General features: G+C 38.1%; 2 protein-coding genes across 2 annotated transcripts; one reads left to right on the forward strand and one right to left on the reverse strand.

The window, feature by feature from the left end:
* LOC140239520 (protein N-lysine methyltransferase METTL21D-like) lies at positions 1–6,494 on the forward strand. The gene is made up of 5 exons (XM_072319351.1): positions 1–297; positions 1,301–1,411; positions 3,264–3,336; positions 4,283–4,402; positions 5,068–6,494. The coding sequence occupies exons 1-5, from the start codon at positions 62–64 to the stop codon at positions 5,194–5,196; spliced, it is 669 nt and encodes a 222-aa protein (XP_072175452.1). The 5' UTR covers positions 1–61; the 3' UTR covers positions 5,197–6,494.
* A 240-nt stretch (positions 6,495–6,734) lies between these two features.
* LOC140239521 (uncharacterized) lies at positions 6,735–11,427 on the reverse strand. Its single transcript, XM_072319352.1, has 4 exons — positions 11,346–11,427; positions 10,125–10,220; positions 9,118–9,361; positions 6,735–8,412 (listed from the first exon to the last, which is right to left on the reverse strand). The coding sequence occupies exons 1-4, from the start codon at positions 11,350–11,352 to the stop codon at positions 8,310–8,312; spliced, it is 450 nt and encodes a 149-aa protein (XP_072175453.1). The 5' UTR covers positions 11,353–11,427; the 3' UTR covers positions 6,735–8,309.
* Positions 11,428–17,120: the final 5,693 nt, after the last annotated feature.

A 17,120-nucleotide genomic window follows, 5' to 3' on the forward strand; every position in this document is an offset into this window, starting at 1 on the left:
TCGCCTCCCGCATTACTGCTGCAGCTGCTGGGCCTAGCTAGTACCCGCTTGCACGACCAGCATGGATGCTGGTAATCTTTTCGACCGCGAAATAGAGTGTGAAGACGAGACGATTCTCACGATCAAGCAAAGTTTCATCGGGGATGTTGGTTGTGTCGTTTGGGATGCTGCTCTTGTTTTAGCAAAGTATCTAGAAACCAGCGGTTTCAGACGACGATATGGCGAACTGACGAAGAAGCGATTGCTGGAGCTTGGAGCCGGGACAGGTGCAACAGGCTTAGTTGCTTGTCGTCTAGGGTAAGTACAAAAGTCGTGATATTATGCCATGCACCAACAAGTGTTAGGCCACATGTACTACCATTTAGCATGCGACGCCTAACAAGTGCGCACGGAAACAAATTTGCTTCGACTGGGCCAAACTTTTTGGGCCTGAATGATGATGTGAGTGCAGGCTCACTATAGCCTCCATGATACAGGGCCGGCGCAGTGTTTTCAAAAGTGTGGGGGCCCACTTCCGCTCTTCTCCCCGTGCACTTCCGGGTTTCTTCAGCTGACAAGCAAAAAAAAAAAAAAAAAAAAAAAACCAAAAAGGTCTTCAGAGAAAAAAACATAACCTTACCACCGCCATACTTCAAGATCCCTATTTATTTCTATTATTTTTAGTGCCACTTACGTACTTCCGGGTTAAAAAAAAGTGTTGGGGCCCAAAGTGATGACACCTTATGTATTCCTTAGTGGGGCTCTGCCCCCACGGCCCCTACGGCAGCGCCGGCCATGTGATATAATGCACACCTGTAAGGAATAACGGTATTATGCTTTAAGTTACATTCCTTCTTTACTTCCGGCATTCCGGGTAGGGAATGTCAATCTAAATACTTTAATAATACTACACTTATGTACATTATATTAACCCCGGCGTGGGGCGCTGTGACCAGTATTGGTTGGGGTCGATGGGTGTGCGGTTAGTAATAGATTACTACTAATAATACTAATAATACTATTAAATGTTAGTATTGATTGCTCCAAACCAAAAGGTTCTTGTTTTTTCATTTGTTTTCCTTTTAGCTGCTATTGTGGTTGGCAGTAATGTCTGGTACTACTACATTTTGTAAAATATTCATCACGTTGTCTCACTCCTCAGATTGAATCGATGATTTCATTATTTAGATTTCACTCTGCTAGTAACTTGTTTGACAAAACCTCAATCATGTCAAGGTATTCTCCTTTCCTTAGCTTGTTCATTGATAATCATTGTTTGCACTTAATTGTTGTACACTACAATAATACTTTCTTGCCACAGTGCTGATGTCATTTTGACAGACCTTCCAGACTTTCTGCCACTGATGGAGATGAACATTCAGACCAATGAGAGTGCACTGATGGGATCTGCCAAGGCCAGGGTTCTGAAATGGTAATAACAGATCAGCAGTATACAAATGATGCACAGGTCTGAGTGCGTCAGTACATCGGAATTGTGTGCATAAGGTACTTGTAACTATGGAATGCTTAACCCACGAGGCGAAGCCAAGTTGGTTTAATTAAGCTAAAGTCCATAGTTACCGCATGCACACTATATTCCGACTGACGCACGAAAAGACATGTGCGTCATCTGATTTATAGAATGGGTATTTTTCTTGCCAAAAACCCATATTTCTATCGTGTTACCCGATGACAAAATTACTGGATGCATTTCCTTTTGGCTCGCAGTAAACGAGCGTGCATCAGTTTTTACTGGACGCACGGCCAGCCGTGCATCAGTAAAAACTGATGCGTGGTTGTTTTAGCCAATAGGCGTCTCGTACTGAGTGCGCGAACGCTTGCTTTAGTGCGTGAACCTTTGTTACAAGTACGTGTACTCTTGCTACAAGTTCGCGATAACATGTTTACCACTGTGACTCAGCGTGCGGCCAGTAAAAATCAACACATAGCTCTCGACCAATCAGATCGCAGGATTCTCGCCACCCATTCTATAATTTGTTTTAAATAACTGCTAACAGTATAGACTGTAGATACAGTCTACATGTAAGCCTAGATGTGATACAAGATAGAAGAGTCCTGGGCTGGTTTTGGGGAGGGGAGGGTAACTTATGGTGGGTTTATACATTCTTTGGCTGTCTTTTCCCTTTAGTATTTCTTTTTTAAACAACTCTTTTCCTCAGTCTTCCTTTTCTTCTCTTCTTGCCCAGTTTGTATCAAGTCGGAAAATTATCATACAGATCGAGACCGGGTGGTTTTTTGTTTTGTTTTGTTTTGTTTTGTTTTGTTTTTTTTACCTGTGTGGCATGCAAACTTGTAAGTCTAATTTGGCTGCTTGCCTATCCCTACCTAACACACAAACAGATAAACATACAGACAGACAGACAGTCAGACAAACAAGTATTACATAACTGATGCATTGCATAGCATATTTTTTAAAGTTTACTCATAAAATATGTTTGATATTATGCATTAAGGTATAAACAGCAGAGGACATTTTCTTTGTTTCTTAGAACAACATTTACCTTAACTCTTTATGTGCCATGGTGGAAACCCCCTGTGTGCCACGTTATTCCGAGACACGAAGATAGTCATGCTTTGAGAAAGAATTCTGTTTTTCTAATTTGTATAACCTCTACAAATTTCTATTAGGATAGGCATAATAGTAGGCAAAGTTAAAGAGGAATGTCAAACTTTGTTTCGATATAAATTGTATGACGGATCTATTTTAAATTTCTCTTTTGAATGACCAGTTGCTACATTACTGTAAAGGCATGACTTCTGCACATAAAACCGTGACAGAAACTTAGAATGTACGAGCAAATCTAGTTGGGAACACCGCGTGATAGTCAATCACTACATAGAATGCAAGCCGTGTATGAGTGAAACAAAAGCACGAAAAACACTTTCATTGTGCAGCGGGATTAGCAGTGATTAGGGATTTATCGATCGGTTTTGGCGGCTTTGTTTGTTGAGCAGAATATGCGAAGTTGGCATGCCGTAGACTGAGCTGGACATGCGAACGTGGCACATAAAGAGTTAACAGGAGACTGAATTCACTATAACATTTAATAACAATGATTGTGTAGTGCCACAAGTGCTATGATAGGTTAATCGACATCTTACAGCTGTATTTCAGTTTTGAAATCATATTTGTAACTGTTTTTGCTCTTAATTTTGTCAATGTTTCATTTGCTGTCTTCACTCTATCCTCTTTCTTGAGCTATTCACAGTATGCTGTACCACCCTTAAAATTAATTCATAATGTTTTCTACCATTGTCTGCAGGGGAGATGATGTAGCAGACTTCCTGCCCAGTCCAGATCTGATTCTGATGTCAGATTGTGTTTACTACCCAGAGGTAATTGAAGCGATGCCCGATGAATATCTCCTGACTTACATCTAGAATTTGAATTGTGGAATTTTACTGACTCTTTCAACCCCCTCTTGGAGGAAACAAAATATAAAGCCAGAAAGTACAGAAATCATGACATCTCAGAAGTTCCAGAAATATACCGTATGCATAGTTATTTAAATATCACATTAATATGTCTAAATGTATGGTTCAAACATCTTTCTAGCATTTAGTCAAACATGGAAAATTGTTCAGTCTAATCTATGTCATTTTCAGTGTTTCTAAATATATATGAACTAGTGTTGCATAGAAAGAACATGAACATTACATGAGAAGTCACTTTCTTACATAATCTCATGACCCTGCCAGGTGGGAATGAGTTTTATGTGACAGTAGGCCTACAAGTAAGTTATCCCATATAAACATGGAAAGTAAGAAGGCATATTAATCATTTATTTGAATGAAATGTTACTGGGAACATGTCAGTAATTGATGCTATGCTGCTGTATGCCCACATCCTATATGCATGTACATTGTAGTTCTCATAAGATATGACTGCATTACACATATCAAGAGAGATATAAAGTCAACTTTTATGTTTAAATGAATATTATCATATAATGTTTCTTTGTCTTAGTGAGCATTCTCAGGAGGTGGCAGACTTACCAAGTCTCCCACATTTTACATGAATTAGGTGTGGGACTCATGCTAGAGAAGTCTTTCTCACACACACTCCTGTCAAGCCTTTTCAACTTCTAGGAGTCCTGTTATCACAGACATGAAAAAGTTCATTGTTCTTCATTCTGTAAATCTTTGCATGGCAAATATTTTGTCTGATGCTATCTTGCCATAGTAGTTTTCATCGTATCAACGTGTCTCACACAAGTGTGATAGATTGGAGAGGGGAAATGTGTGATCATAGCCTTTACACTTTGAACTTTGATACCAACAGTCTGTTGGTCCCCTGGTCAAGACTCTGGTGGATCTGACTAACCAAGGAGGGCAGATTATCTGCTGTTATGAGGAAAGGACAATAGGACAAAATGCTGAAGCCCACAAGCTCTTTGATCAGGTAAGACTTTTGTTCAGTCACTTTTCTTACAGACATTTGGCTGTAGTACTTGAGTAACTCCAGCTACAGTTAATCAGTCTTTTCAAGTCCTCTTCTCTTTATATTCAATTTATTTTATCCCTCATAAGTCAAAATTTCTCTAATTTGAAGGTATATTTCTTCTATCAGAATAGATTCTAATGTGTAATAGGCTAGGTTGACTGTATCTCATTTAAAAATGTTGTGTGAGCACTGAACTTCAAACCGCTTATCCTTGCATAGTATTGTAGTATTAGGTGAAGCATAATATGGACTGGTACAAATGTGCCTTTTTACTCGTTCTCATTCATTTATCTTTGCTTGCGTTCCAAAAGGGCAACTATAATTGCAGTCCTGATCATAATGTCACATACTGTAATTCTTTTTATAATTTTCTTTTATATCATTTCAGTATACTGTATCAATAGTCATCACTTGATGTACAGTACAATGTACATTGTATTTTGTATTTCCAGGAGTAGTGTTCACAGTCCTGTTTGATGAAGAAATAGGTTGTTTGCTGTTTATATACAATGTGTATTGTCAGTGTAAGACTCCATGGCATGACTAAGATATCATATCCACAGCTTTGAGTGAACATTGATAGAGTCCTCAGCCAGATTGTTTGATGTTTTGATGTTGAACAGCTCATGGACCCTCACTTCAGTGTGGAAGAAATTCCAAGAGGAGAACTGCATCCAGTGTACAACAGCAAGGAAATTCACGTCAAGCAGTACAGGAGGAAAACTGATGTATCGGAGGACACTCTAAGCTGATGCAGTACAAGTTTTGAGCATGCAATGGACTCTGATGGGTAGCGGAAAATTAAAAGCCAACAAAAGGGCTGTATCAGAAGAAACATACTGTACTTGGAATTTACAAGCAAATGAAGACGGTCTGATGAATGCTGGTTACATTCTAGCTTTAACTGTGACATAAGTTGTCAATGACACAAGTTGTCACTTCCCAAGTGACCTCTTGCTAGTGGGATTCTTGTACGTGTAAATCTACTCATACAAGACAAAGGCTATGGAAACTGTAGAATTTTTAAGGAAGGGGTTTGGCATTGTACTGGGGCAGCTGTCTAACCAGTTGTAAAACCATGTATAAAGTGACTTATTCAAATGTAATGACTCTTTCCTTTTCCAACTTGTTGGTAGGAATTTATATTTATATTTTTACAATTTGTACATGTATAGATACATATGAGTTTGGAGGAACCTGATGAAAGCAGGGTGATTGTCATGGTTGTAGGTCCCTGTAACTCGGGTGCCCTGCACACATTGGAAATGTATACTGTACAGTCACGTGTACTTGTATCAGTGTGTTTGTATACCCAGGCATGTGTGCAGGTCCTATAGATGCTCGTTCCAGATCTGCAGTGTGTAAAAGATTGTGCTACAATTTTACATGTACAGTTGTATTTATATCTTTTCTGCTTCTCCCATCTCTGCTGTAATTTCATCTCCACAAATCAATGACCAACTTGTCTGCAACTGTGCAATATAGTGTGACATCAATCAGAGCTACCTTTGGTGACAAAAAAAATAAATGATATAACATGTACAAGAAAAAAAAAAAAAAACTTTCAGGGCAAAGTGGTACCAGTAATGTCCCAAAGCTCTACCTCTGGGGAAGGAAGCACAGAAAGAATGAGAAATCAAAGAGAATTTGATTAGCTGACACTTTGCCATAGCTGCACTTAATACAGTGCACAGAAGTATAACTAAATTCCAGTTACAACAAAGTAAAAATTCAGGCTCAAACATTATCAGCTCTATATTCTTTATTGTTTATTTATTAGGTTGTAATGAAATTTCCACATAATGAAAGAAACTGCCGGTCCCAAGCACTCTGATATAACAGGAGTCCACTGTGTTGACATTTCAATTCAAATCAATTCAACTAAATGGCTATTTTGTTATATCTTCATCGTATTGGACAAATACCATGATGGGATTCCCATCATTCTTTTGTATACATATTTTATATGTATGATACAGTTATAGTGCAAAGTGTATGTACCTGTAGAAATATTTTTTTCTCTCTCTCAATTGAGATTTTCTCAACAATAAAAAAAAAAAGTCTATGTGTCAATATCTGTTGTATTTCAAAACATTTCAGGCTAGTTTCATTTGTCTTTGGCTGTTTTTATCTCTCTCACACTCTTTCTGGGAGTATGCACTAACAAATACAAACACATACACTGTACATGAATTTCACAGAAATGCATGTACATGTAAGCTGTACTGTATTTGTTTCTCATGCCATGTAGATCTCTTTGTATTAGACTCATAACATAGTGGAATCTACCTGGTAATAATATTAAATTTTATTAGACTATATACAGATCTGTACAATAGATGAACTTACATATCTTTATACAAGTATTCTTGCATTAATCTACAAGTACAGTATGTCCAAAGGAAATTTCATTGTAAAGTTCGAGTTTATGACCAGATATGACCTCTGACCATGGCTGTCTTTGGGCAGTGATTATTTCCATGGATGCCAAATAATTAGCTCACATTCCATATGCCTGCTCAAAGTTGCCTTAGTTGTGTGTCATGAACAATTTGCATTTTTGTTTGTTTTTTTCCTTACGGCATCATCGTTTTAAAAGGGATGGTACAAAGTTGTACAGTTTGGGTTGAGATAGGGCTTCAGATTTCCAAAGTTTTTTATGATCATTTTTTTGAGACAATGAGAAAACTCTTCTGAAATATGAAAGAGCATGGGAGGAATCAAGAGTTTATTTGATGAACATCAGTTTTGAAATGGATGAGATATAAAAAAAAAAAGTAAAACAAAGCAATCCCGGTGAAAGGATCTCTTTGAAATAAATTTTAATTCCTCTTAGAATTGTACGCTTTTCACATTTTATGAAGTGTTTTCTAAGTACTGTTTCTCACAGTGTGCGAGTATACTCTTGGGAGGTTCTGCACAGTATAGGAAGAAGAATAAGTGAAAAGCTGAATCCTCATCTCAACCAATACTACTCGTATACAGTCCCTCTAAGGTGTAAATAAAGGAAATGCCGACAGGAACAGGAAAAAAATCAAGAAACAAAGTACAGTGTAGGTTTGTGGACAATGAACACAGTAACACATTTGCTGTTTCAATGCTGACGTAATATGGATTGTGGTAACTTTCTGGAATATATGTTAAAGAAGTACAATGTATGTACTTTGATAGCAAGTCTAAATTTCATGAATCGGACTTTCAGACAATTTTGGCGATGGTGGAATTCTGTAAAATGTACTCCATACAAGTCACCTTCATGTTGGGATCAAACTGAACATATTCACATGCTCGTAAAATATGCGAAAAATAAAAACCTGGGGGGGGGGGGGGAAGAGGGAGGAGAGGACAAATATAGCAACGTACTTCTCCAAGATAATGGTCAGGGCAGCACTGCCCATTACCACCTGTTTGTTTGTCTTTTCACAATGACGGTCTAGTGGTAATCTTCCCTTCCATGTCATGCTGCAAACACTGCTGGCTGAAAATGACCAAGCTCAAAAAATGGAGCAAAGTGGCACTGAAAGAGTGCAGAAAAGCCTTCACTGTAGTAATCCAAACACAGGTCACAGCCTATAAAATACATTTTTATGACTTCAGATGCATAGTTGTGACTTTTGTGTACAGTGGTGTACCATGAGAGGGGTGCATGAGAGCCTGTATTCAACCAATGTCTGTGAAGACTTTATCTGCTATGACTTGAAAGATCAAAGCATTAAATACAAACAAAACAAACAGCTTCTGATAACTTCATACATGTATCCTGAAGGCTGAATGTTCCGGTCATGTGCACCAGCAGTCTTAGCTTCAAAAACGCATAATTTAGTCCATTGAAAAGGTTTCATTCCTCGTGTTTTTCCCGTAGTGATCACATGGACAATTTAAATTTGAGCCCTGGTGCTGCCCTGAAGTGAAAGGCGCCAGACCAGATCTGCTTGTCTGTGTCTGTAAATTGTCCTTCACCTTCCATCCTGTGCATGAGAGAGGGCAATGAAAGAAAGAGAGGGAGACCGTGAGAAAATGGATTATCATTTAAAGGGGGAAACTAAGAGTTACAGATGGTAAATTAATTCTGCATCAATGAGTTCATTACGTGTAGATGCTATTCAGTAATACTCCACTACCAAGCTGTACGAACAAGTACATGTGGAACATTTTGAATATCAGTTTCTCACACAATGGTCAATGTGACAATTTGCACTCCCCAGAACAGAATCAAGTTTTCGTATGAAACAGGGTAAATGAGGTTGCTTTCACTTTATGGTAATGAAAATTAATAAAAGAATTATATGCACACACACATATACACGTAGAGCAGCTAATCAGAAATTGAGCCTCTTCATACATTTTTCTTTCCAGCAAAGATATGTCATAGGCAAATAAATCCAGATGTGGCAACTGTTACTTTTCTGTATTATTTTGTACATGTATTCTCTCTTCTTTTTTTTTTTTTTTGGGGGGGGGGGCGAAATACTGTTTTCTCCAAATTTCATTAGAACACATTATCTTTTGCAAGAATGGTGGCAATGCTATTACCAAATTCCCCCACAAAACAAACAAACAAACAAACAACAACATCAACAACAACAAACCACACCTTTACAGCCCTCAGAATATTGTAATGCCAAGTCTTATGTACATAAATCAGTGTATTATATTTCTTGCTTGTCACTTGCCTGTTTTCTGAAAATGTGCCATCAAATACAGCTCCATTGGGCCAGGTGTAGGTGCCCTTCCCATGGAACTGATTGTCCGCAAACTCTCCTTCATATACGCTGCCCGATGGGTGGGTCAGTTTTCCCTGACCATTCATTTTGTCGCTGGACCATTGTCCTTCATAGCGCTGACCATCTGTTGTGATATGGTTTCCATAGCCACATCGTTCAAGGGCACCATCATCAGTTTTTATGTAGTCTCCCTCTGTCCAGGTTTAAAGATTGAAACAAACGTACTTTCAAAAAAGTTGCTATCAATTTCTTATTGTGTAGGCTCAAAGGAGATATCATGATCAGTCTGGACCAAGAACATGCAATGTAGCCAGTACAATGAGCAACAGGAATTTCACTTGCCTTGGTACACACTCGTATATTAACATTGAAGGATCACATTTGACATCACATATAAAGGTCGAATAGGTTTTGTACAATTCCAACGCCCAATGCTCATAATCCAAAAACTCAAGTTAAACCTACGTGTAGATATTGGTTTTCACTTTTTGCCAATGTGGGTCTTTGTGGTACAGACTGTAGTTAATGGATTGAAGTGCAAATACAGACTGTATTCCTACAGCATATGGATGCCAATCTTAATCTATTTGAACTTCTTGTAGTGAGACAATTGGCCTTTCACAAAACAAATTTTGTCTCATGTCAAACACAGGAGTAATACGGGCAGCAAACTTGACCACTTTTCAGCAAACAACTAATGCAAGTTCATGTATATATTATGTTCATTTATAATGATTCACCTACAGTTATGTCTGGGCAAAAATCATAAATTGGAATGTACAGACAGCGTAGCTTTGGATTTTCGTATGACAAGATTCATGCAGGGTTGAAGAAAGAAACTTGACATCTAAAGGGCCCATTTTCGGCATTCTTGTTGTGGTGCAATAATGACAAATTATTTCAATACTCTCACATGATGATTGGATCAATCAAATCTACACTCTTGGTCATCTTACCATATCTGTCACCATTGGGAAAAACAAAAACACCCTTCAGAGTTGAACTTCTTGGCTCCTCCTTGCCATCTCCTTTCTTGCTTCCTCCTCCTTTACCTGAAGAAATGAATCATTCAAAATCATTTTAGACTCCAATCGAAAAAGGGTAAACGAAGAGTATTGTAGTGACAGATAAAATTTGAATAGTCAAATTACATGTATCTTGTAATCTAGTTCTGCAGGTATATCATTTACCATGCAAGCTGTAAGAAGTATGCTTATAAGTTTACTAAATAGCAGTGCACAATATAAGGGGTTTCAAGTTTTTTGTTTTTGTTGATTTTTTTTTCATTGCCATTATAATTAAATTTATTTGACTTCTTACTTCTGATGACAATAATGTGGTGAGCATGACAACAGGGCTCTTATTATGGGATACAGGAACCATCTAGATCTTATTCTTAGCCTGTTAGTACCAATGTAGTGTCTAGAGAGCAGACCTCTACCGCTGCGACAACTTCAATAGACTAGCCTGACCAGACGTTGCCATGCTTCGCATCATGTCTCCTTGATGCTTGTGTCATGTGACGTGTACAGAGACTAGAAAACTAGATGTTAGACTGCATCTCACAAAAATGAAAATTACAATGTCAATCTGGATCTGCATTAGTTAGTGTTTGACTCTGATATCTGATTTGAAAAGCTCAGGTTGAGCATTTATCATTGTATTTGTACATTGTCATTGATGAACTCAGATTCAGAATGCTGGCACTGTGTGCGCCTCTGTCTGACCGAGTGAGAATGTCACTCAAGTCACAAGTGTAACTCTGCAGCATGGAAATTCAACAACCTGAGTGAACCTGACGTGACCCAACTCAATTCCATATTTTGCGGTACACATGAAGAGCTATGAACACAAAAAAAAAAAAAAAAAATGCATGTCTGTCAGTCGAAAGGCGACATAGCATAGGGGCCTACAGCCCACATGCGTCGTACGGGGCGCGATCGGGCTGGTCGCAGTTACTGAGTTAAATTAGTCGTACGCGTGAACTAAATCTAACGGATTTGATTACACGAAATGTAATATATGGGACTGGCTTACTTTATAACTGGAGCCAATATCGGAAAAATGTAACTTAAAAACAGAGGTCATCTCTCTTTCATCTGCCTTCGTAGGTTGCCATAATGTATGCTAACAACAAATTGATCTTAAAACTGACGAAAAAAAATGGTAGCACTCACTTGGCATTTTCAATCGCAATAGTTAGTAAGAATTCTCCTTCACAACATTCACTCAGCAGCTGCGTTTCTCGATCTCCAATAGAAACCGTCGTAGATGGCGCCCAACAAAACAAGGAAGATCGATGTTGCGATTCCCCGGCGAGGCGATCGAGTTCATTATGGCATATTGCGTTACTAGACTCAAGTAGGCCTACTATAGGATTTCCCATTCATTTTCAAACTTTTTTCATTCGATTTCTCAAATTTTTACTTCGATTTCGTCGCAGGATGTCGGGAATAGGCCAATCTTACTTTCAAATTCGTCTTTCGTCGTCCATTTTCAAATAAAGTCCACTCAATTTAGTCATTTGACATACATTTTCGTCATTATAAATTACAGTTCAAATTCGTCAGTCTCACTCGTAGCACTCAAAAGGGCAGGATCGATTTCGTCTTAAATTGTCAATCATTTTCGTTAAATTTTCATTCATATTCGTCTCATATCTCTATCCGGTGTTATTTTCCAGTCATTCATGCATTTATTTATTTATTTTTTTTTAATGTAACCGTTCACAAATATATTACATTCAGGAGTTAACATCGTCGATCGAAGAAGCTTATAGTTTCTCCCCCCCCCCCCCCCGCACACACACAGAACCACAGAGACACACACACAGGCAATCCGAGTACACACTGATACAAACAGACGTACCGTCTCGCAAATGAAAGCACTGACAAACGATTTCTAGGAAAAACATGATTAAAGACAAAATTTACGTGTAGAATTTCACCCTGTATAATGTCAAAGAATTGATAACATAATTATGTTTGCTGCTTTCCAGGGTATAAAAATTAAAGTTTGCTTCATGCATTATGATGCGAAAACCTGAACATTATAAGTTTAAGTTCAAAAGGTGACACTGACAATGGTCATGTCGGTCCTGGGTTATGTCTTTTGACTGTCGTTTAACCTTCAATCAATTTAGGTTGGCAGTCATGTTTTTCGTGTGTATTGTCTAAGCAAATGGTTAGGGAATAATGTGTAACGATACAATTTACGAGAGAAAGTAAAAATATATGTCGGCTTAAAGTTGGTTCACCATCAAAATAAAGAATCGACAACATCTGACTAATTTGAATGAAAAATTTATGAAATTGTGTGAACAAAAACGAATTTGATCTTAAAATTCTGCGATCCGTCAGCGGGAGGGATGAATTTGAATGACAATTGACGATTCTGAATGCTATATCTTCGAAAATGTTTGACGAAAAACGAATTACAATGACAATTGACGAAAATGAAGTTAGGATTTGCGTTCCACGTGCTTCTCGTGACGAAATTGAATAATAAATCTTTGAAATTGAATGACAAAAGTGCGAAAATGGATGGGGAAACCTATAGTATTAGGACCAAAGAGATCACACCCCCCCCCCCCCCCGTCTTGCTTGCTTTCTTCAGTTGTCCGCGAAGGATTCTTGCAACGTGTTGACCCGTTGACCCAAGCTTACATATTTCCCGTCACCTGAACTCTGAATTCCTCTCACCCCAAAGAAAAATTAATAAAGATCGTGTTCATAAGTTACAAAAACGGGTCATTCGAATAATAACTCACTTCTCATAATTGATCAGCAGCACACCAAGTCCTCTGTTTTTTTTTGTTTTTTTTTTTTTTAAACAGAAGTAATTCCCATTGATGACTGATGTCTTTGGAAATTGCTATACGTATGTTTAATGATGTCATAATTGTTTGCCTATGAGTATACTATTTTGAATTGTTCATTTCGTAATTATAATACTTGTACTAGTAGTGTTCGTAACATTCGTTCTCTCCCTTCAATCGTTGTAAAATTTCACAATTTTCTATTTTTCATCAATCCTTTTGAATAGCGGCTAATCTGTCAAATTCAATTAAACATAAAAGCAAGTCCTTTAAGTCATTTCAAGAGACTGTATGAAAAGCAATATTGTTTGCTTTAACGTGAAGCTCAGTGTAATTTATGAAATATTTCCTTCTTTCTTTTTTTATATCCTCATACTTTGTATGATATATATAATATTTTTTTTTGTTTATAAATCCAAACGGTAATCACTATATTTTACTAGGGGATCACGATGAACAACCCAGTTTGTGTGTGTGTGTGTGTGTGTGTGTGTGTGTGTTATTCCACCATTATCATTTGTATGTTGTTGTTTCTTTTTTGTGCGTGTATTACCAATGTTACTGTTGTTTTAATGACTGATGTGAAATGTGGGAATAACCTCGATTCAATTCAGTTATAGGACCTAAGTGTATAGGGTATGACCTACTGTTAAATCAACAATATCAGTATGCAATGACATCACAAGTTTATAAAGTGGTTACTTTCATTGCAAAACAAATCTCAGATCAATATGTTTTCTCTCTTTCTTTCTTTCTTTCTCTCTATCTCTCTTTCTTTCTTTCTTTCTTTCTTTAATCTGTCTACATCAGGTCTAGCGTATCTCATACTTTTATGACTGATGGTTGCTGAGTTTTGTATGCACTTCATGTTGGTTAATTTGCTATTCTTGGACAGAATCTAAAAGAGAGTAGGAATTTACTAATACATGTTATTTCGTTTTCGATCAGCAATACATCCATGTTCCTCTCTCTGATTAGTTCCATGTTGTTTTTTAAAACATCTAACTTGTCCCAATAGGGTGAATGCCTCATTAACTTTCCATTATCTCCGTATCTCATAGGTTTATTGAAAAAATTTTGGTTCAGCTACGCTCTTGCATCTCGACCCTTTCATCTTTTTAGAGGTTGTCCTCTCCCGTTGGCCTTGGGGACCATCACTGCCCCGAACCCATTGTGTCTATTAGGTTGCATTTTTTTCTTTTCTGTTATTGGAAATGTTTTCTCGTTAGAAACCTGCATTATTTCGAAACCGTGCTTTGTGGTTAGAATGTTGCTATAAACGCAATTGCGATTTACACACGGTTTATAATGACACCAATGATTCAATCATTGATTTTTGATTCCCAAAAATGTCAAATTTCTAGAAGTCTTGCATACGTTTTAGAATGCCTCCCGCCCCTCATAAAATCTTCCTTGACAATGGGAGATTTTGACCTTGACGTTGGTTTCTTTTTATTCATTCAGCTTTTAAATCAGTCACCTTTGCTCGCATTCTTGAAATTCCGTACTTTCTTTTGCATTACCCGGCAGATTATTATTTTTTTTTTTTTCAATTCTGATTTTATCAGTTCTGATTAGACGTCATTTTCTAATCGTGTCAAAACTATCTTTCGGTTAATGCTAATTATTCCAAAATGATACTATCTTCAATGTTCGTAAATACTCAATACACGTACAAGATTCGTAAACAGGGGTAAAAAACGGGGGTTCGTTATTATGGGATCTTAAGTGTGCGTGTGTGTGTGTGTGTGTGCGTGAGTGTGCGTTTGCGCGCGTGTGTGGGTTGGAAGAGAGCACTTCCCAGCCTGGTTTTGGATGATAAAAATCAGATGGGGGGGGGGAGGGGGGAGGGGTAGGTTGATCAAATATGAATTGTTGTTTTTTCGTCTACTGCAGATTTTTTGGAAATGATGTATTCTCAAGGGAGTGTAAGGGAATTTATGAAATGAAGCAGATGTTGAATGATTTGATCACGTTGATCATGATTTCACTTCAATCAAAATGTCCATAACATAAAAATTCCTCATGATTCAAGTGGCATATTAGTACACATCCATAGATTTCAAACGCAACACAGATGATAATATGACTACACACGTCATTAATTCATATATGAATAACACATAAATCTTAACACTCAATAACAAAAAACATGTCCACGACAAAACAAATATTGCACCTGTTTCTTCTAAATAAAACCTACATGTGATAAGCCTAAATAGATATGGAGAAATGTAAACAGGGTATTTGCAATATACTTGTATACTATTTTTACAAAATGTAAAAAAAAAAGAAATCTACAAGGTACAAGTAAACACCTAAGTGCCTTATACTACCATAAATAAATTCCAAACTCGATCAAAGTAACAATGATTCACAACGACCCCTACGCCATTCCTCAGATCTATTTTTTTCTCTCTGTGAGTTATGAAGAATTTGCTATAATTTTTGTATGTACTATATGCTCTACAAAAGAAGAGTATGTTAAAAAAAAGTTGATCAACCTAACAGCACAAGTGTTTGAGTGATGAGGCAGATGTGGATCGGCTTGATTAAAGTTGATCAAGATTGCTTTTTCTGAGAGTCATACAGAATTTCATCTTATTTTTCTTATACATGGTGCCAAGAAACCCCAACACAATGATGTTGCACTGTATGTTGAAATAAAAAATGATTTAGTAGCAAAAGAGAGAAGAATGCAGCTGCTTAATTTTGTTCATATAAATTTCACTGTTAACATGGGCCTGATATCGAACGAAATTAAAATAAAGGATATCATAAAGCAAAAAAAGTGTGTGTGTGTGTGTGTGTGTGTGTGTACGCGTGTGTGTGTGTGTGTGTGTCTGCGTAGTCTGCTTCATTACTCCAAAATGTTCCTTAACTCCGCAAAAGAAATCATTACGTCTTTGTGCTTTATTTCAAAGTTTGATTTCTTTTACTTTTCTAATGGAATCCTTTCTTTGTTAGTCGGGAAATAGAAGTGACGTCTGAAAATTTCAAATAGAAATAGAATTTGACAATCACAAAATGGAATAATCAATAAAGGCCGTGTCACGCCTTTCCGGGCAAGCCTTGCGTGCGACTTGGTCCCCGGAATGAGCCGCACATGACAGTACCTAGCAGGTATCTCACCCGTAGTCATCCGGAGGTGTGCATGCAAATCTTTTTACCCGCAACCATGCTTATGCCCTATGTTACACCTTTCCGGGCAAGCTATGCATTGTGTTGCGTGTAGGGATCTTCCAGCATACCGGGCATTTCTGAGGGCGAACAAGGATTTGGGCGAGTCAGTGCACGTGTCTTACTTGCTGGACGCGTTGTACACGTACTTAAATTCTGCTTGCGGGTATACTGTGTGACCTTTGCAGAGCTACCAAGTCTCACGCATTCTGCGTGAGACTCAAGCATTTAGGGGCCGTCTCACGATCTCACGCATGGCACCCATTTTTCTCAAGTATCGGGCGAAGTCTGCAACTTGGGCATATAATAATGAGCAAAGCTCAAAAGATTAAAGTGATAGTTGCAATTGAAGGTATATTTTCCATATGTCTTTCAAAATAAGTAGAAAATAGTCACTTATATGCACCTGATCGCACCATTAAGAGCTAAGAATTGAAAAAGCTCCCCTATACCATGGGAGGCTACTGGGGAAAAAACCCCTCCCACACCCTCGCTCGCGCGTACATTCGCTCGCCGAGATGCCGAGTCATGAAAATCTCACTCATAATTTTTTTTTTTTTTTTTTGAACTTGGCATCCCTGCCTTACCAGTCGCGTGGGGGCTGACAAATCAGCAAAGGAATTCCTCTGAAGGAATGACAAACGTCCCACGATATGTCATTATCTGACGGCTGCATACGGGGACTGCGAAGTACCTGCGTGGGAGCTGCCTGCGAAGTATTTCGGCCGCTAAGGGCCTCCTACTGGCGTTCTGCATGGACCTCTCCGGGCATCCCCGCGACTCACTCGGAAAAAAAGTTTTGGTCAAAGTTATGCTCAAAACTTGGCTGCGGTTAAATCGGACTTGCGTGAGCACCTCCGGGCAACTACAGGCGAGATACGCGCTAGGTTCTGTCGGGTGCGGACCAACTGCGGAGAGCTCCGAGTAGCAAATTTGTTTCCCCGCAAGTCAAGCC

Source organism: Diadema setosum, chromosome 16, assembly GCF_964275005.1.
Source record: "Diadema setosum chromosome 16, eeDiaSeto1, whole genome shotgun sequence".
Lineage (NCBI taxonomy): Eukaryota > Metazoa > Echinodermata > Echinoidea > Diadematoida > Diadematidae > Diadema > Diadema setosum.